This window comes from Nilaparvata lugens, chromosome 8 (assembly GCF_014356525.2).
Source record: "Nilaparvata lugens isolate BPH chromosome 8, ASM1435652v1, whole genome shotgun sequence".
NCBI classification, from domain to species: Eukaryota; Metazoa; Arthropoda; class Insecta; order Hemiptera; family Delphacidae; genus Nilaparvata; species Nilaparvata lugens.
The window spans coordinates 43,626,503-43,648,001 of record NC_052511.1 but is presented as its reverse complement, the minus strand read 5'-3'; the positions used below and the strand labels follow the sequence as shown (position 1 = coordinate 43,648,001).

Below are 21,499 nucleotides of genomic sequence, written 5' to 3'. Positions count from 1 at the left end.
CCGGGACACCAGAATTGGGCGGTCGAACACAAGCTTTTATGCCCGCTCAACGCTGATGCATGTCCCGCTGGTGTCCCAGCTTGCTTTATACACGGACAACACTGGTGTCTCACTTGTGTCCTAGTCTGTCGGCCTTGAAATTTGAATCTATTATCGTGATTGTGACTGATCCAAATATTCTATAATCTATACCGTTATCTACCGTATATTAATAATACGAAATGATTAGTAATTTTGTGACAGTCTTCTTCTCACCTGTTATAAAAGCTAATAATTTTTGTGTTTGTAAAATTATCGTCTAGCAAGAAATAAAAGAGCCCTACTGGAAGGATTTGACCAACTTAAGACTGGATCTGAGCAAACAGGTCTCAAAATTAATAATAATAAGACAAAATATATGCACAATAGTAGAAAAAATACCCAAGGGAATGAAAGACGTTTTGTGTTTGGAGACAGTAGTTTTGAGAAGGTTGAGGAATTCAAATATCTGGGAGTTGTAATAACACAAAAAACCGAAGTCCTAATAGATATCAAAGCTAAAGTATCAGCTGGGAATAGATGTTATTATGCTTTAAAAACTTTTATCAATTCCCGACTTATCTCAAGAAGGCTAAAAGTGCAAGTTTACAACACTTGACCAGCCGTACTATATGGTGCAGAAACCTGGGTACTTACTCAGAGGGACGAGACCATACTCAATGTCTGGGAAAGAAAGATCCTTCGAAAAATCTACGGACCCACCTATAGTGATGGAGAGTGGAGGATCCGCACTAACTAAGAGTTGCGAGAGCTCTACAACAACCCAGACATTGTAGTTGAAATAAAAATGAGACGTCTAGGTTGGTTAGGACATGTGGAGCACATGGATGACTCAAGGAGCGCAAAGAAAGTCCACAGAATGAATCCTGGAGGAAGAAGACTGAGGGGAAGACCAAGAATGCATTGGATTGACGACGTGGAGAATGACTTGAGGCAGATGGGTATCAGAGGATGGAGAAGGAAAGCTCAAAATCGGGACGAATGGAGAGGCATATTGCGGGAGGCCAAGACCCTCAATGGGTTGTAGAGCCGAGGAGTAAAGTAAAGTAAGTAAAATTATCGACTATTGTGGACAATCATATCTACAGCTAGAGCTACTATTCTGTTGAATGCTGTTGAAGCTTTAATCGCTTAGCGTACAGTACATATTGTTATATCCAATAAATCTTCTCTTTCCATATCATCAATAAGGAATACTTATTCATTTTTTGATAGTATTCTCTTCACCTATTACAAAAGCGTATCATACGCTAGTAGATATAAAACAAGAGTTTAGACTGACTTTTTTGCTTGAAAACCCCCTCCCACCACTCACCCCTCGTCCATCCCGCCTCCCCTTCCCCCCGCCAACAGGGTGGGGGGTGTTCTAAAAATAGATTTCCCCTTCCCCTTGCCCAGTGGAGATGAGGGGGATGAAAAGAGAGAGATATATCTTTCTCTCTCTCTCTTTCTAAAAATAGATTTCCCCTTCCCCTTGTCCAGTGGAGATGAGGGGGGTGAAGAGAGAGAAAGATATATCTCTCTCTCTCTCAAATAGATTTTCCCTTCCCCTTGCCCAGTATAGATGAGGGGGATGAAGAAAGTGAGGGAAAAAATAATTTCCCTTTGAGGGGGAAAATTCCCTAATGCTATACTGACAGATCAAAGTGAATCCTTCTCTCTACATCTAATGCTATACTGACAGATTAAAGTGAATCCTTCTCTCTACATCAAATGCTATACTGACAGATTGAAGTGAATTGAGAAATTCCCTATCACTCTACATCTATACTGTCATATTAAAGTGAATCCAGAGAGAGGTTAATGACTCTCTCTACATCTATACTGACAGATTAAAGTGAATTGAGAAATTCCCTATCACTCTACATCTATACTGACATATTAAAGTGAATTGAAAAATTCCCTCTCTCTCTCTCTCACATCTAATGCTATACTGTCAGATTAAAGTGAATCCAGAGAGAGAGGTCAATGATCTAAGTTCTTTTACATTTTTTATCTGCAATATCGTACAAGCATTTCCAAAGTTCATCGGAATTTTTAACAACAGATAATGGTGAATCATTTGTACAATCATAATGTAGATGGCCGCTGTCTAGTATATCAAGCAGTTTGAATATCTCAGATAAAATTGGAAAGTGTACATTTTCTAACTACAAATCATCGTTTCTGCTTTCAAGGAGAATATAAAGAAGACTATAATGTGATAGCAGATAACAATAAAACTGTTGGGATTGATTGCTTGAGTTGGGTTAATAGTAATGTGAGGGTGAAAATTTATAATAAGTTTGTATGTCAAATAACAAGCTCTGGTATAAATAAGCAGTTAGGTAACCATATTGTAGACTTTATTGACTGTCCAGATTCAAGATTAAATAACAAGCTCTGGTGTAAATAAGCAGTTAGGTAACCATATTGTAGACTTTATTGACTGTCCAGATTCAAGATTACGGCAAACTTTCACCTCTCCTGCAGGCAAAATGCATGGTATTACACGTTTGGAAGCTACAATCTATAACTACAGTTTAACAAATAGAGACAATAGCAAAACCTTTGACCCTATTCGGGATATCTTGTCACTTTTGAATGATAGTAGAAATTATTTCCAAAATGCTCCAATTTATTCTGTGTCCTTGCCTAAAATGTGGAGAAAACTGACAGATAATTTGAAAAATAGTTGTTGTTTGGTCTATAATGATCTTCTACAGTATGTTTACTGGGGTAATAGCAATACCAGCAAATTGACCGGAGTACAAGTAAAGCTTCCCACTGACGCACAACATAGAAATGAAATAATTTCTTATGTTATTTCTGCATTCAGTTTCAATTTACTACCTATCAATTATGTTGAAATTTTTGAGGATACAGACAACAAGGACAATATTAGTTTCTCACAAAAGTGCTATATTAAGAGTGGTGAGACTTATTTCTCCAAGTCAACCACAGTTTTCTCTACCATATCCAAAGTTGTTGACCTAGATGAGTTGGGCCTTGTAGCAACAGGTAACTTGATACCACAAGTCTTAAGAAAACGAGCAAACATAACCTGTAAGCTTCCTCCATACCCTGTTAAAGAGATACAGCCCTTGTCTCCTATCACACTGCTATCACCCAAGAAGCATAAGCTAGAACTGGATGAAATTGATCTAAAACGGAGGAAAATTGAGTTTTTTGAAGCCACACAGTCATTTAGGGATCAGCATAAGCAGCTAGAAGAATTTGAGGAAGAAATAGAAAATTTGAGAGAGGAACTTGAGCCATATTTCCATTCACGTTGGCAAAATTTTGATCTAAGTGGAGTGTACAATGTGACTGCATTTACTGTGAATAATACTGGGAAACTCCCATATGTAGGTGTACTAGGGGAGAAAGATGGTTTGAAAAACATTTACTTTGTAAAGGGGTACCATAAGAATATTTTTATTAAAGCATACAAAGCTATCGAAACTCTCAAGAAAGAGGGTTATTTTGTAATCCCTTACACTGACAAAAAAGAAATAATTTGTCTACCAAGGGAAGAGAAAATTTGTGTAATTGGTCATACATTTCCTAGAATAGAATCACTTAAGTTTCTGCCAGATGTTTGGAAAAACTTGGAAGACACCCCATTCACACAAAAAGAAGTGGAGCAGTATAATAACATCACAATGCTGGAAATTAAAGGGAAAGTAAAAGTAGGACAGTGCAAAAGATTAGAAGAGTTACCAGAAGGTACAGAGTTAGTCATTATTGCAATAAAAGAAGTGTACAATAGAAACAATACTCGGTATATTCTACAGTTTGAAAATCTGGAAGCATTGTATGTCTCAAACTATTGGTTAGAGGAAGAATTTGAAAAGCCAAACATAGATTTGAATTATAAAATTAGAATCAAGCTAGATGTTTTCAAATATACACCCAGTAGGAATAAGGAAAGAGTTACTTTCTGTATTTGATTTGTCCATAGATATGCTTTGATGTATGTATAATAATTTAAAAATAAAGAAAATTATTGTGACATTTAGCGTTGACATTGACCTCTCTCCCCTTCTCCTGATTCCTCTCTCATTTTTTCTTTCCTACTAAATGAGTGGAGGAGGAGGACAGAGGAGGAGAATGGAGGACAATTTTTGTCATTGGAGGACAATTTTTGTCCTCAGAGGACAATTTTTGTCCTCAGAGGGGAGGATTTTTGTCCTCGGAGGGGAGGATTTTTGTCCTCAGATTGAAAAATTCAATATGATGAGGTCCCATAATCACACCATGTATCAGATTGACTGTGCAAAAATCTGCTTGAGTCCTTATGATGATAAGAGATATATTGCTGAGAACGGTGTGGACACTTTACCTTTTGGACATTATAGAGTGCCAACAATGCTCTGAACTGATTGCTCAGTATGCCCCACGACAAGCATCCATCACCACTAATTTTGATTTTGTGTTGTAAATATGAATATTATTAGATCTAAGATAGCATTAGAACTTCATAGTGTACCACGCGTTAACTATCCCACTCGCAAATATGAGTTGAAAAGTGAAAAAGACTTGCTTCAAGCCGATCTCATTGAGATGAGCAGTTTAACACGTTTTAATAAAGGTTATAGGTATATCTTAGCTGTTATTAATTGTTTTTCAAAATTCGAATATTGTGTACCATTAAAAGACAAGTCAAGTCAATCTGTATTTGATGCACTCGAGCCAATTATTTTAAGTGGATTGGATTTTCAACGCCTAGTTATATTAGTAGAAGTCAACTATTAGATGAAAAATAATCTATTGTAATATGTCATTGTAATACATTCCATTCATATCACATTGTAATACATTCCATTCAGTGTAAATATGACAAAGATTTGGTGTAAATATAATACATCTTTATCGAAAAATGCTTCTCAGTTTCATTTTAATCTGAAGTTTCATTTTCGTAATTTGCTAAGGCTTAGATAAGGGGAACACATGCATTCTCGTGAAGAGGGTGCGGGAGAGAGAGGGAACGATATATTGAAGTGAGAAACTTCTATCAGTGCACTGCTGTGAAAGGGGAGAGCGAGCACCTGTCGCCTGCATTCCAATGTCATAAGCTATACACAGCCATGTGGTGTCTAGCACACAGCCTCCTCCTTGATAACTTACGAAAAATGATTAGTTTCTTATCAGATCACATGCTGTTCACGTGTCTAACATGAGTAATATCCCGATTGTGAATTTCGACAATGTTATAAGACAGAAAGAAATGCCAACATGGTGTAAAAATGGTAAGTTGTTACCTCATAATGCAAGGATCCTTATAATAGGCTCTTCAGGCTGTGGCAAGACCAATTTGCTATTTAATTTAATTTTTTCAAAGAATGGTTTGAGATTTAAAACTATATACTTGCATACGAAGAGCGAGTATCAAGATAAGTACTTGTTTTTGAGAAAAGTCTTTTCAAAAATGAAAGATATTGAATTTCATATAAACAACAATTCTGAATCTATACCTCATCCAAACAAAATATCAGAATATTCTTTAGTTATATTTGATGACTTACAACTTAATCATGTACCTCAAATAAGAGAATATTTCACTATGGGGCGACATCGTAATATTGACACTGCATATTTAATTCAGAGTTATGGAGCTACACAGAAACATTTCACTAGGGACAATGCAAATATGATTATAATCTTCAAGATAGATTTATTGAGTCTGAAATTAATTCACAGAGATCATGTTGGAGGAGATATTTCTTATAAAGATTTCACTAAACTTTGTCATAAAGTTTGGAATCGTAAACCTCATAATTTTGTAACTATTATGACTGAGTGTGGAATTAATAGCGGCAAGTACCGAGATTCGCTCAATACGTTTCTTACCGTTCAGTAGAGATTAATTCTTTGTGCAGTCATGTTGTCTAAAACACACAGCAGAAAACTGAATAGAAAGAACGTTGGTTTAATCAAAAAGATTAAGAAATTGAGAAAAGTAATCAGCGACAAGCATAAAAGCTTAGTTAATTTTGAAAAACGATCGGAGGAATACAATAGGAAAATGCTCTCACCGTTGATAGAGCCCATAATTGAACTGGGAAAAAACAAATCTAGTTTTCACTCTAATCATGGTGTAAAACCAAAAAAGGAAGAGGTAAAAGAGGAAGAAGAAGAGAGCATGGAGATTGATGATGAGGAGTTGAGTTATGATAAAAGCTATGGGAGTTCAACAGGCAATCTTTTAAGCTCAACTAAATTTGAAAACAGTTTACTTGGTTCTAGTAAAAACGATGAGGTGCTGTCACAATATCTAAAAACGTTTCATGCGGAAAAATTGAATAATTCAATTAGTTATGGAATTTCATACAATTCTAAAGATGATGTGTATTATATTGGAAATCAGCAAGTAATATTTGATAATGGTTATATAGATATTTATAATGAAAGATTTCATTTAACACATGGTCTACTTGAGTTATTATTCAGTTCAAGACTGAATTCGAATCTTTATGATCAGAGAGATCTGGATAAGTATAAAAAAATCTTAACACTTACAGACATACATTTAGATCGAAGAGGGTATGTTAAACAAAATCAGGGAATTAAATCGCAAATGATTCAGAAGTTATTTCCCAGTAAAAAATTAGTAAAAAGAAGGGATGGGGTTTATTGAAATTTGCAAAAAATAATTCTCATGATAGAATTTATCAATACTTTGATAATTTTGACGAATTAGTGGAAAGATTAAATTTACTCTATTCCTCAAAAGCTTCTGGCAACACTGGCCATGATGTTGAGATTGCCTCTATAATTGAAGAGCTAAAAGAAGCAAAACTAATTGTTTAGTGTTACGATGACTCTGCATCGATTTGGTCAGATTGATACACCTACTAATGCTAATCTTACGTGCAATATTGACTCGATAACACAGAAAATAATTGAATTGATAAAACAACAAGGAATCAGTGAAGCTGTGAAATTTTATTTAAATTCGCAAATAACCAAACTCGTTTTGGAAAATACTAAGAATATTGGTGTGAGCATAATTGAAAGAGAACATATTCTAAGTTCATTACAAAATTTTAGCGCCAATATCGATAAAGCTATTGCAGAGAGAACTCTAACTTTAGAATCTGCTCTGGGAGAAGTGAAAACTTTAACAGACAGCTTTTCATCCCAGTTGAACAGTATTAACAACGATAAAGTTGATAAAGGTTATTTAGATGAGAAATTAAAAGCCATATCGGATAAAATTAAGAATTTGGAGGTGTTGGACAGAAATTACCTCAATACTAAATTAAAACAGCTTAGTACAGAAATGTTTACTAAAGTAAATGAAACACACCCATTGCCAATTGATAAGCAATATTTAGAATCTACTTTGCAGAAATTGACTAGTTTTATTAACAAAGGAAGAGTTTGAAAAACGATTATCTGAAATGGCGAGTGCAATAAAAGCTAATATTATGGATGGTATTGAACAATTCATTACAAAAGATGCTATTGCTATTCTGATTAATCAAATTGCAGAAAAGTATGCAACTAAAAATGATATAGCAGATTTTATTAAGAAAAACGAGATGGAAGTCGCTGTGAAAAGCGTTCATGATGAAATAGCTGGGGCAATTAAAAATTCGGAAGAGGGATCTATTATGAGACTACAATGTTCGGCTGCATTCATAGATTATCTTAATTTATTCATCCACAGGATAGCTTACGATATTGTGTCCGGATATGCATGTGTGAGCTTTAATATGAACTGGATAGAAGCTAAGCAACATAACCTTACAGAAAATCAGGTAGCTGAAATTATTACAACCAAAATGGGTTTAGCACAGTACAAAGGGGTCGTATTGACTCCGAAAACATAAAATCTTGTGAAAGGATAACACTTGACATATTATGAGAGAGAGAGACATTTGAAGCACAGTGAACTTTAACGGTTTTCTTGCTAACACATGCTGCTTCAAGATGAAGCCCAGTATAAAGGGTTTGGACTCTGAAAACATAAAATCTTGTGAAAGGATAACACTTGACATATTATGAGAGAAATTTGAAGCATAGTGAACTTTAACGGTTTTCTTGCTAACACATGTCGCTTCAACATGATAAATCAGTCTAGACATTTTTTCATGTGTCTATGATTGAATGTAATGGTTTTTTCGATGCAGGAGTTATTATGAACTCACTCTTATCTGTAGAAGGGGACCTCACAGGGAGCAGAGCATTGGCGCACGTGTCATTTGTCTGAACAAGGGAGTGTAGCAGGCACGCACATGCGCGGGCGCACGCGTCACTCTAGTCTAAACAGTTGAACCGACAACATGTTGTATAACTATTTTGATTGGAGAAGTTTCAACGAGTTCTCTGTAGAAGCAAATCCACTAGCCGATTGGGGTTTTGAATTTTATCCTTATGATTGGTTTGTGGTAACAAAGGTAACATTTGCCGATAATGGCGAAATTCACCTTAAAATTATCGATGTTGATAGTGAAGGCGACTTTAAACATACTATTAAGTTGCCGAAAGAATATTCAGTGGTTTTGAATGAGGATAACATCAGAACTTTTAATTCTCGTTCATGGGAATTGAATGTGAGGGGGAATTGTATATCCTTAAGACAGTTTCATGGTAACTATAGGCATTGAGTATTATTTCCCCCGAGTGAAATAGGTCTGAGAATATGTAAGTATTTTTAGATATGCTAGCTCATTCCAATTATACTTACATATTGTCAAAACACTTTGACTGGGATGTTTGTACAGCAAAAGAGCTCAATTTTTTACACATTCATAAACAGTTTGATTGAACTCTTGACTGTCAGTTGGAAACCAAGCATAATATGGACATTATAGAACTTAGATTATTGTAGAGATAAGGATTCACTTTAATCTGACAGTATAGCAATAGATTATTAAGCAATAGATGTAGAGAGAGTCATTGACCTCTCTCTCTCTGGATTCACTTTAATCTGTCAGTATAGATGTAGAGTGATAGGGAATTTCTCAATTCACTTTAATCTGTCAGCATAGCAATAGATGTAGAGAGAAGGATTCACTTTAATCTGTCAGTATAGCAATAGATGTAGAGTCAAGGTTTCACTTTAATCTGTCAGTATAGCATTAGGGAATTTTTTCCCCTCAAAGGGAAATCATTTTTTCCCTCACTTTCTTCATCCCCCTCATCTCCACTGGACAAGGGGAAGGGAAAATCTATTTGAGAGAGAGAGATATATCTTTCTCTCTTTTCATCCCCCTCATCTCCACTGGACAAGGGGAAGGGGAAATCTATTTGAGAGAGAGAGATATATCTTTCTCTCTTTTCATCCCCCTCATCTCCACTGGACAAGGAGAAGGGGAAATCTATTTTTAGAAAGAGAGAGAGAAAGAGATATATTTTTCTCTCTTTCCATCCCCCTCATCTCCACTGGGCAAGGGGAAGGGGAAATATATTTTTAGAAAGAGAGAGAGAGAGAGATATATCTTTCTCTCTTTCCATCCCCCTCATCACCACTGGACAAGGGGAAGGGGAAATCTATTTTTAGATCACCCCCCCACCCTGTTGGCGGGGGGAAGGGGTGGTGGGATGGATGAGGGGGAGAGGGGGGAGGGGGTTTTCGAGCAAAAAAGTCAGTCTAAACTCTTGTTTTATATCTACTTACGCTGTGTTTGTATTGTCGACTTTCGAGAAAAATCTTCTTATAGCTTTGTCGGTAGCCTACTATTTCACTTCGCTTTTTTAGCTTTATCTCTAGTTGATGTAGCCTACATATTCTTATAGAATAAAAATCAATTGATTGTTATGTAAAAATGTAGACGACAGCACGAAGGTTATACTACATATTTTTCAAGTTTTCTAAAATTATATACAAACTTTGAAGAGAAGACGTATCGCATTGAAACAGAATATTGAAAGAACATAACATTTTCTATGATGCACAGTACTTATTATATTAACAGAATAATATTATAAAAAACTATATTCCAGCTCCAGTGTACAAAAGTAAGCCACCGTACCGTAGAACTTTCAATTTCAAATCAGGCTCTCTGGATTAATTTCCAATATTATTCGGTATAGGGCTAACAATCATGAAGCTTCAAACCAAAAATTTACAAAAGTCTTCTGGGTTTTTGTGTATTCCAGTCACGTATATTATATAAATGTTTTCTAGGGTTGAAAAATAGGTCTACCCTATTTTAGATCTCCCTTTTATTTCGGTATAGGTACCCTCTACATCTACAATAATATTTAACAAGGACCGTTCTAAAGAGCAATCCATCTTTTGTATCCTTCGGAAGTAGTGGAAAAGTCTTTTGTGATAAAGATAACAGAAATAAAAAAAAATAACTATTCACAATTCAGATAGAAAACTAGATAGCTTGATTGGTTTTAGAAGCGTAGCGAGCATTAGTCAAGATAATTATTGTACATTCAATTATCGAAGCTATATGGAGTAGAGGTTGGATACAAATTAAAGCAGATTATTCTATATATTTTTTAATATCATTCACAGAAATGCATATATACAAAGTATGAGACGATGGATGATACACAAAGCATGCTGAACATGTCTGTCATGCCTTGAAGTATGATTTTGATGAAGTGATAAATAATTACCTACATTCACAAAGCAAATTTATTTTTAACATCACATTTTAGAGCAGTTTCAAAAAATGCGAGTTACTAATATAATATTAGGCTACCGTACTTCTGGACGGTTGGAAAGCTAATGATGCAGCTTCATTAATTCATGCTAATATCGTGTTATTGTTGAAGTTCTGAATGCATGCATTTCCATATTTCTATTAAAACATTCCACTAGTTAAAATAGTTTTGTTTACAGTATATTCATGATTCAAATAAGATTTTTCTATAGTCATCTAATGTGGAGAATAAGGTAGGTACCTATCTATAGTGATATTCATACAATTCTTTGAAATCACGAAAATCGATGTTTTCTAGTCATGGAGAGTCATGGGTGATGGAATTACGAGTTTTTTACGTTTCTTATGATTTCAAGAATTTTTGCATAACTTCGCTGTCTTTGGTACTTTACAAAAAATCAATAACGATAAGAGAGGTTTTGATGAATATGAATTATACCAAACATCACTTTATATTGAAACATTTTTGCTATCTATCAAATTCGGTAGTTTTTTCTGGAAGTATAGATATAGGAAAATATATCTCTTCCTCTATTGATTTCCTCACTGTTATAAAAATAGTCAGAAGCTCGATTGAAAGCATGTTGTACAGGTTTCATCTGATAGGCCTGCATGAATAAATCTGTTCTTTAGAGTAATTTGTTTATTAATTATTTTACTGTAATCTGAACTTCAAATTATGGAGAATCATTCAATAAAAATATGATAAAGTGATGAATATTTATTTCCCCTCAGTAGGCCTACTTTCTCTTCTACTTTCAACTTTATTTGGATTTGTATGGATAGTAGTTAGCCTATGATAGTATTTTTGAAACTAAGTCAATCTTCTGCCTTATACGGCGTTGTGCCGTAGGATAAAACAATTATTTTTGAGAAATTCAGATATGTAATAAGATTACCTATGCTCCAGTTTGGTTGTTGGTCTTGATGAGTCAAATAAATTCAACATATTTCTATAGTGTGATACCGGTACTTGAGAAAGGTTGTTGTTAGTTAACTGTGCTTGTTCGAAAATCAAGAAATTGGCTGAGAATATCTATTCATATATGAAATGAAAATAAATAATTGAATGTGAGCAGAGAGTATAGAATGTAAGAATCAAATTCTATGCTCTCTAATTGTATGTTGCGAATGTTTTTTGTATAAGTGAAGTGTAGGTGTATGATGAAAAAAATATAGTAGATGGTATGAAGTGATTTTTATAATCTCTTTGTAACAGTTGAATTGGATCAATGATGAGCTTGTGTAGATTTTAAAAGATTTTATGTTTATTGTTTTTGTGTTGTGTGATCTGTGTGAGGTGAATTTTGTAATATTCCTGTATGATTCCACTAACAGTATCTGTGTATTTGATTGTATCTCTGTAACAAAATACGGTAACAATAAGTAGATAATAGGTGTAGGTAAAAAATGGGTAAATATTTGTGTAGAGTCAGTCGTACTTTTCAGAAAACCTTGACAAGATTTCAATTCTCTTCTTTTTCTGTGATGAAAAAAACACTAAACTAGACCTACTCATTCCATCCACTTTCAAGTATAATGCACTTATGCTCTATAGGACTTTTGTGTTTTCTACAATCAACAGAAAGTCAAAGTTAAAAATGTCTTTCAAAAAAATATTCGTTTGTCGGTACTTATATTTGTCAAATCTGGATTCATCATTCCTTTTTGTGTTGTTTATACTATAAAGCTAGCAGTAAAGCAGTTATCTGAGCTATCTAAAGCGAATAACTGATTGGTGATTAAAGCTACTTTATTGGTATCATTGCAGATAAAATGTTTGATCTGAGGTGGTAGTTGAAATATACTCAGGTTTGACTGTTGATGAATTAAAATCATATAGTCAACTAGTTATAACACGAGCTCAATACCATCTATGATTGCTGAGAGTTGTAGGCTAGAAAGAATAATTATCCAGTTTTGTTTAGGTTAATCTTATTCCAGTGATAATTTTGTATAAGCTACTACTCATCAGTACCTACGCGCACTATTACCGCGGTAATAGATATAAGTACAGTAATGTGATGAAAGCATAGCTCTATCATAGCAGCAGTCATATTCTTGTTTATCATAGTTTCGTCATAAGATCAGTAATCTGTCGACTTCGTGCTTATCAAAGTTCTATCATAAGATTGGTACTGTACGTTAATATGTTAACTACTTGTTTCTCTGTAACCTTTTGAAGTTACAAACTGTATAGAAATTTGTTTTCACTAGGTACCTACTTTTGAAGCAGATAGGCCTACTATGTTTTCTTGTATACGTCGACATCCAGTTTATGTAACCTATTTTAGTTTATGAGTGACTAGAATTATAAGTAGGTTTCATTGCTGTGAAACATACTGTATTCTCTTGAAGTTGACTTCAATACTCTCAGTGATTGATGACTGGCTTAGGAGTTTTACTTCATCAACAAAGCTGGCTTCTTATTCTCTATCAGATTTTGATTGTTTAAAAGCAGTCGGTTAGAGCCTATATGAATGGAGCATGCATATCAGCAACAACATTGAAGCTTTGCTTTGATTGAAAACTTAGATTCCTAGCCTTCTAAGCTTTGCTTGGAAGCCTGATAAAAAACGTTTATACATCATTGCTTTGTTGTGGCGGAATTTCTCGAGAGATGGCCTGGACACGTCCCTTCACACAGTATACGGTTCTGTGATTGAGTGTTTGGATCTCCCTGCGATTCGAGAGCACTGGCTTCGAAGGATTTTTGTCGTCCATCAATGTACGCAGCAAGGCTAGCTGCAACAATCAACAACAATTTAATTGAGACTTTTATTTTTAGAACTGCTGTTGACATCGTTTAACGTACGGAACATCAGCTGGGGGCAATAAATCAAGGGTGATTATTAAAGGTAATTCATATTGTGACGATGTTTGAATATCAATATATTGCGCTATAAATGAATATCGAGTCTCATCTCCTATTTTTTACATCGGATTCACAAATAATGTCAAAATTCATAAATAATATGCCAAATAAAAAGATCAATGTAACAAATATTATAAAAATTAGAACCCCGATAGTTATCAATAAACATCATTTACTACGAAATTCAACAGGTAGCTCTATATGATTTGTTGCACACAATATTGCTGGGAGGGTGGAGTGTTGCTAGGAGACGAATCTCATGGAAGCAAGCTCCCGTTACGTTTTGAATCACCAATGATGGGTTTTTGCGAGGTTGCTGAGAGGTAGCACTACCTCCGTAAACAAAGCCATATAGTGCATGACAGGTGATTGATGGCAACGTCAGCACAGGTAGGGCTCCTACACCAATAAAACACTAGCTGATATAGATCAGCTGAAATCAACACATTTTTATTGGTGTAGGAGCCCTACCTGTGCTGGCGTCACCAGAATGCACTATGGCTTTGTTTACGGAGGTAGTGGAGGTAGCCCTACCGTAGAACTTCCACTCACATCAAGAAATTGATGTATGCAACTTCCATAAGCTGTTCTGCTGCATAAAATTGTCAATTTATTAAATTGTCGTAATGTATCCATGCAATTGGCGTTTCTATTGAATGAATTAACAAAAAATTCAACCAAAAGCCAAATATATTTTTTACTCCAGCTATCATCTAGAGTCGTACTTGACTCTTTGAACTGGGATAGTATCGTGGAGTACTATTATTCCCTCAAGGTGGCTAAAAGTATTCCTAACTTGAATAATACAGGTGCTATTTCTATGAGCGAATGCATCTACGTGTGATCCATTGCATTGTGATAGGATGCCTGTTTAAATAGGTTGTGTTTGCACAAGTATCTTGTAGAAAAGGATCTTGGTGGAGTTGAATTGTATATTGAAATGAATTTAGGTGAAGGAAAATTAATTTGGTCAAAGTACGGCACTATTTTCAATAAAATTGAATCAATGTTTTTTCATTAAATCTATTTCAAATTCTATTGATTTCTCCCCTCGGGAAAAACGTTCCCTTGAGGATAGAGTATTACACTTTAGTCCCTAGAAGCACAAAAAACTCGAGTTGAGATTATCATAAGGTTGACAACTTACCTGATCTTTGGATATACCAACAGCAATTGGCAGAATGATGAACGTGACTGCTTCTGTAAAGGGTGGCGTTGTTAGAGAACCTGGATAAGCAAAGTATTCTTGGTTTATGGGCAGTACCTCTAAGGGAAAAAACAATGCATTCTGATCAGCTCGAAAGATTTTGGCTCCGTTTTCACGAACCGAGGGAACGTACTGCAGGAAATTCTGTAATCTCTTATTATCCTCATTTGCAAGCTGCAATCAGAAGAGAAAAAACTGATTAATTTTGAACCAGTAAATTGCCAGTATTAGTTACGGTGAAGGTAATGAGTTGAGAATTAATCAGAGTTTTGAGATGATACACATCGAATCTATTTATTAGATTAACAAACAAGTTCTGTATTAATGTGAGATCCACTTTGTACTGTCAGCATCGATTAAATCGAAACCATTGATGCTGTTTCCAAGATATGCTGACAGTATTAAGTGAATCTTACTATAGTAGCGTTATCAGTCTCCTTCGTAGCTTTTTTCTATTGTCAATATTCAACAGAGAAATCTTCAAATATTTAATATAACTAATTTAGATTTTTGAACAATTAATATTTATGATATAATATGTATAACTTTCATAGTTCTCTTACCTTATAGAACCAAGTTAATACAACCACACCATCCTGCTTGTTTTTTAGAGCCTCATTTATGGTTCCGTATTTTTCATTAAAAGTTACCATGTGGCATTCCATCGGATACCTGAAAACATTACAGATTTATATCCAGGCTAATCCCATAGCTCAATAGAGTAAGTCTATTATAGTTATACACACATCGATTTTTGGACTTACGATTTTAGCCGTCCTTATAAATTCGATTAGTAGAATAAAGTACTATTCATATAAATTCTAAAGATTTACATAACTTGGAAAACAGATTATGATTGTGTAACGTTTGCCAAGTTCCGTTAAATCTGGTAGATTTCGTAGGGCGAAGGACGGCAAAAACTCAAACGTCCAAAAATCGATGTGCGTGTAACTGGCATATAGTAAATTAGAATACAGTATATGATTTAACAATTGTATACAGTATATAATATAACAGTATGGTAGTAGAAGTGAATAAATCAGTTTTAAGTTAATCAGGAAACATGTCAAAATTAACATACTTTCCACCGTTTGATACATGATTAAATACAAGAGTTCTATGTATACATGAATACAATAGTTCTATTGGTATATTTTGACAGAAACCATGATGTTTCTGAATTAAAATTACATAACTGGTGACCCCCTGGGTTGGAGAACTCGCTCATGAAGTGTTGTTTCTTTGAAACCCGCAATTTTTAAACAGCGAGTTTGTGAAAATTATGGAACCAGCTGTATATTTCTTTTACAAAAATAATTTGACAGTAGGGTATCATTGGGGATCATTCTCATTGGGGATCCTATTTTAAATGAAAAATCACTCTTCAAAAATTAATTTATCGCTTCAACATCTTTAAATTCATTTTTTTAATGAGAAGGTGGTCAAAGGTCATACATGATTTTGATACAGAGTTCCAAGAGAAAATTGAATGACGAAACCGCACTTTGATATCTCAACCCGTATCATTTTGTTGATGTAAAAGTTATAAATTATGTTGTATATTGACCAGCTGAAAGTATGTACCACAGAGTGTGATAGCTACCAGATAGCCTTAGCTGATGTTATGGATGAATGAATGAAAAACTGTAGTAATTGCATGCAATGAATTCTTCAGCTGACCATTAATATGATAAATCATAACAATATGCACTTTCAATGTGATTATCCTAAAAAAGGACGAAGGAGTGAGACAATTTTGCTGTCCAACGAACTTGACCTGTAAAAAGGTTCGAAGAATACGTGTTAAAAATTTGAAGTTAATTGATTAATTCTTTCTGAAGTTATTGTAAAACATACAAACAGACGGACAACGACTTTGGCCTTCAGTAAGTCAAAAAAGAGAACTCGCTAATGCTCGTTTTCAAAAAAGGTTTTTGTTATAAAAAACACAAGCCCAGGTCTTTGATAATGCATGTAGGGATACTGTGGTGTATTATTTATTGGTAGATTAAATACTTATATCAACCAATGAATGGTATTTAGTAGTAAAGCATACAAGATATGAATGTGATGAAAGTGTTGCATAACCAAACTGTTGCAGGGGCTTCCCTACAGAATGGAGCATAGCATGTGCACAATATTATTGCTGATAGTAATCAAGTTTACTAATGACACGAGTGATTTGATTTATCTATTATCTTGATAATAGTGTCAATGAATGATCCAATATTCAATATGATATTTTAAAAAGAATGATTTACGATAAGAGCAAAAAAATACTTGACTCACGATTCTGCATCGATGAAGTGCTCGCTGCCCATTATATCATTTCTGCCCCAGTGACAGTGAATGTTGTCATAAATATAGCGATTTGACAGCATTCCTCCGGAAAGAAAAGGTTTTGCCTCCGCTTTCGGTACCTTCAGATTCACTGAAACGATCGATATAAGATAATGTGTATTAATTAAATTTATTCGAAACTTTATGCTTTTTCATTCAAATTTGAATCTCATTAATTCTTCAGGTTGTAGATACATTTTACAGGTAAACAATAGTTGAATTAAAAATTTCACATGAGAATTTGATTTGATTTTTCATCTATTTTTATCTGAGTTATCTATTTCGATATTCTTGCTGAAGCTTTTAGAACGGCTAGATACAACATAATACTGTTTTAGTAGTAATAGTAGTTGTCTCTAGTTCAATACATATTTGATAAGGTATTATGTGTTCATAATACAAGAGTGAACGATAGTAAAATAAGAATTTTACAAGTACAATTATTCAAATTTGAAATTTACATTTTATTCTCTTCAAGAAGTAGTTTACAAAACTATTTAAAATACATCACTTAATTCACAAAATAACAATAGTAATGCAATATTTCACAAACAAATAGAACAGTAAAGTTTATCATTACCACGAAATCACGAGAAAAAACTATCCAGCACACAAGATTCTCTTGTGGTCCCCTGGAGCACCATCAACATCCACCATTATTATTGCAAATGCAAGTTTTTACTGATACATGAAATTTTTTTTGGATTTGTTTCCGTTAAACCGGAAACCCGGGTTTTAGTTAATCCAATTTTGGTTAACCGAATTATACATATATTTGATTATATGTATTCATGGTATAAAGATTCCAGAACGCTTCTCAGATCAAATAAAAGTAAACTTCAAGTAACGAAATTTTAATTAATTTGTAAACGGTCTAGATCAATGTGGTGTAAGAATAAAGATAATTGATTTTTTATCGGTTATGATATGGATTTTATTAAAAAAACTGTATATCGACTGTATAATTATATTTTATAAAGTTAAAAGGAAAGAATTATTGGTTTATACATGTATGGGGTAGGAAATACACGAATGACTCAAGATCACGGCCGAACTACTGAACTGATTTGATTGACTTGAAATTCCGCATAAAGATTTACTGAGACTTAGGCTACTATGCGTAAGATGCATACCGAGGATGGTTATAGGCAAATTTTGAGTTCTTCAAGATATCATTACGTCAAGTTTTCAGTTTGTCAAGTTCTCTATTCGTCATGCTGCCAGATTGTTATATTTCGCTTGAGAGTGGTCATAAATAAAATAATGTATTCAACGGTGGTTTTATCATATTACCTCCGTGGCCAGAGTTGCTTATCTCAACGACAATGCCATCATTGCGGGACGTTTTGGCATAGCTGAGTTTGAGTGGTTGATATGTCATCGACTTGCACTTGCATCGGCAGATGTCGATGGGCGACTGCTGCGGTTGGGGTAGTTGCGAGCGATCCCATGGAAAACCCGGCGAGCTTCCTGCATAATCACAATTCATAGAAATAACCCATTTATTAATGCATTAAAAGCTAGGTGCCTGCACTGAGCTAAAGAACAAACTGGGTGAAACAGTGGCTTGGGCTAATATACGTGATGATGTACCTGGTAATATGTCATATACATGTAGGACTAGTAGAATACGATAGATTCAATGATATACACAAAAAGATGTTACTGTGATACAAGAATGCAGAATTGATTGAATTGATTGGTAATAAGATGAGGATATAATTGGAAATTCCTTTGAAAAAGAAAAGACTTGCCGCTGCTCTCTCAATGCTATCTCCAGTTAGTTAATTGTACTCAATTTGATAGTTATAACTACAGAATAACTCCTGATTTGGTGTAACACAATTCGGAAGTTACTACAATCAAAGTACGGCTCAGTGCATACGTGAATGTTTCAAAAACAATAAAATTTTAAAAAGTTTTCGTTTTCCTCCAAATGACACGTAATGTACGCTGGAATGAGATAAACATGAAATAGGCCATACCGCACAGGAAGGTATCCTATCAATGTAATATTACATTTCGTCATTGCAATAACTTATAATTTTCCACTATTACATATCACTCATTTTAAAAAAGAAATGTTTGTAAGATCTTTTAATAGCTTCTATAAAACAAAGTGCATAGTGTAAATACCTATCAAAAGTGAATGTTGTATCTGTTACAGAGAAAAATATGATTGTGAAGATTCAGAGAATACCTATAATTTGAAAAGTCAATAGAAATTTGTGAAAAAATTGAGTGTAATAAACGGATTCACAGATATCGATATATGGATATTTTCATCAGAGGAAAAGTTTACAAGAATGTTTAGTTTAGAGTAGAGTGTTTGCAGTATCATGTACATTCGTGCAAATCAAATCTTAAAATAAGTGTTAGTAGAACTAGAATATAAAAATCCCACACCGGCGAAAGAAACTCATGCAGTTTTACATTTTACATGCAAAAAATATAAGTTTTACGTTTGCATGCTAAATAGAGAAAGTGTAATGACTTTATTAGAAGTTTGCAAGAAGCTTTATTCTGACCCTTACACTCTTTATTCTGATGAATTAGATGAGTCATTTAGTTGTCGCTTTTTTGTATTATATTTGAAATATATCAGTATTAGTACCAGACATGTAGCTCACTTTAACTTTCTGAGATGTCAATAGTTCTGGTTATTAAAATTTTATCAATTTTTCTTCGACTAAGCAGGACCTTTTAAACGGTCCTACTGAATCACACCAGCGAGTCGTGTTACATCAGTTCTTATAAAGCTGTTCACACCAGCGATATTGGCGGGACAACAGATCGGAGCCTCCAACACAGCTGGATATCATTGAAATTTGTTATTTGTTTATTTTATTAGTTACTGAACTGGGCCCTTAAAAAAGCATAAGCATACTAACTTATTATATACCATTGAAATCTTACTGGTACACCAGCATGGTGAACTAAATATTATTGCCGTAATATTATAGAAATCTTTGTACGCTGCTAGTATCCATGAACTCATCAATCAGAGCGCAGAAGATGAAGATTCAATCAGCAGAAAATCAATTTTTGTTCAAGTCTGTTGAGTGTGTTAAAAGGTGTCCTTGAAAATAGAAATGATTTTCTCCAATTTTAACCTCAAGGTTTCAAATTGTTAAAAAAATAATCAATTAACGAGCCAAATATTTCAGAAAAAAGAAAATTTCTCTTATGTTCCTATCTGTAAGTTCCATAATCACTAGCTCGATTGGAATAATGATTGATCACATAGAAACTTAAAACTCGACTTATTTCATTCAGACCTTAATTTTTTATTATTGTAACCATCGAAACTAATTTTTATCCATCCGAGCCATACATGTATAAATGTGATTAGTGTCAAATTTTGTGTTTTCTTTATCTGGCAATAGCAGTTAATATCCTTGCGTTAGAGCTGCATGCATACTAAACTCATTGATTTGAATACCTTGTGGAGCTCTTGGACCGAAGCTCAATACCTCATCAACATTGAGCGGGTTCACTAAAAATCGATCCTCTAAAGACGCATGAAAATGAAACAGAGAATTTAGAACACAGAAAATGTGAACAAACACTTTAAAAGATCGTCATCTAGTAGACGGTTTTGTTCAAGAAGGTGCATCATGAAGAGTAGTGGGTGGGTACGGTACTAAATTTCGGTTCAGTTTCGGAATGATATATTCACAAATCCATCTTAGGTTCATCGATTGATTTGTTAAAATGTGCTGTTGAATTTGTGAGAGCAAACTTTCTCCGTAAATTTTTCATTGACAAACCAACCATATGAACCCAGTTTCTGGTTCAATAAATCATTCTGAAACCTCCGTAAATAATTTGAAACACTCTTTTACCTGTCAACGTATCGACTATTTCATGTATGTAGTGGTGAACTCCAAATGGGTTCTTCAAGTGATCCCATATTCCTCGTTCAAATGGAAAAATGCAAAAAAGTCCGATCATACATTAAAATGCTGTTAAACTAACATAGAGCTGTATGAAAAAACTCTACTCAAATTGATTAACATATTGAAAATATCATATTCATATTGAATATATATTGCAAAGAAGACATAAAATTGAGTTTAGTAGTTGAATAAGTTGACTGGAATCAACGTTAGTAGATTGTCTACTAACTTTGGACTGGAATATTATTAGTTATTGACAATTGTAGGATTTTCATCAGAGCTATGATCGTAATGGATATTAAAAAAAAGCATTCATCGTTCAATGAATCAAATAAATATAACAGAATCCTAATAATGAACCATAAAACATGAGGAATGCTTCTTCACAGCTTAAAGATTCCAACATATTCCATACTATAGCTAGCAATAGGTCTAATATCATTCTATACCGAACCATATTTTTAAGATATACATTAGACTACCTTCATCCACTTACATCATTAACCTACGTATATCTGTTTGAAAAATA

At 34.1% G+C, this 21,499-nt stretch overlaps 1 protein-coding gene across 21 annotated transcripts in view; it reads right to left on the bottom strand.

Moving 5' to 3' along the window:
- LOC111055678 (carbonic anhydrase 1) overlaps positions 1–21,499 on the bottom strand; it is a 43,704-nt gene that overhangs the window by 1,783 nt on the left and 20,422 nt on the right. For 9 of the 21 annotated variants that reach the window (XM_022342929.2, XM_039434839.1, XM_022342931.2 and 6 more), the window contains exons 5-10: positions 20,514–20,582; positions 18,365–18,541; positions 17,021–17,162; positions 15,295–15,403; positions 14,672–14,905; positions 13,236–13,394 (exon numbers count right to left, since the gene is read on the bottom strand). In XM_022342929.2, the coding sequence (XP_022198621.1) occupies positions 13,236–13,394; positions 14,672–14,905; positions 15,295–15,403; positions 17,021–17,162; positions 18,365–18,541; positions 20,514–20,582 (890 nt within the window). Of the gene's footprint in view, positions 1–10,466; positions 13,395–14,671; positions 14,906–15,294; positions 15,404–17,020; positions 17,163–18,364; positions 18,542–20,513; positions 20,583–21,499 lie in introns of those variants that run through there. The other 12 variants (XM_039434844.1, XM_039434843.1, XM_039434845.1 and 9 more) reach the window with 7 other exon arrangements.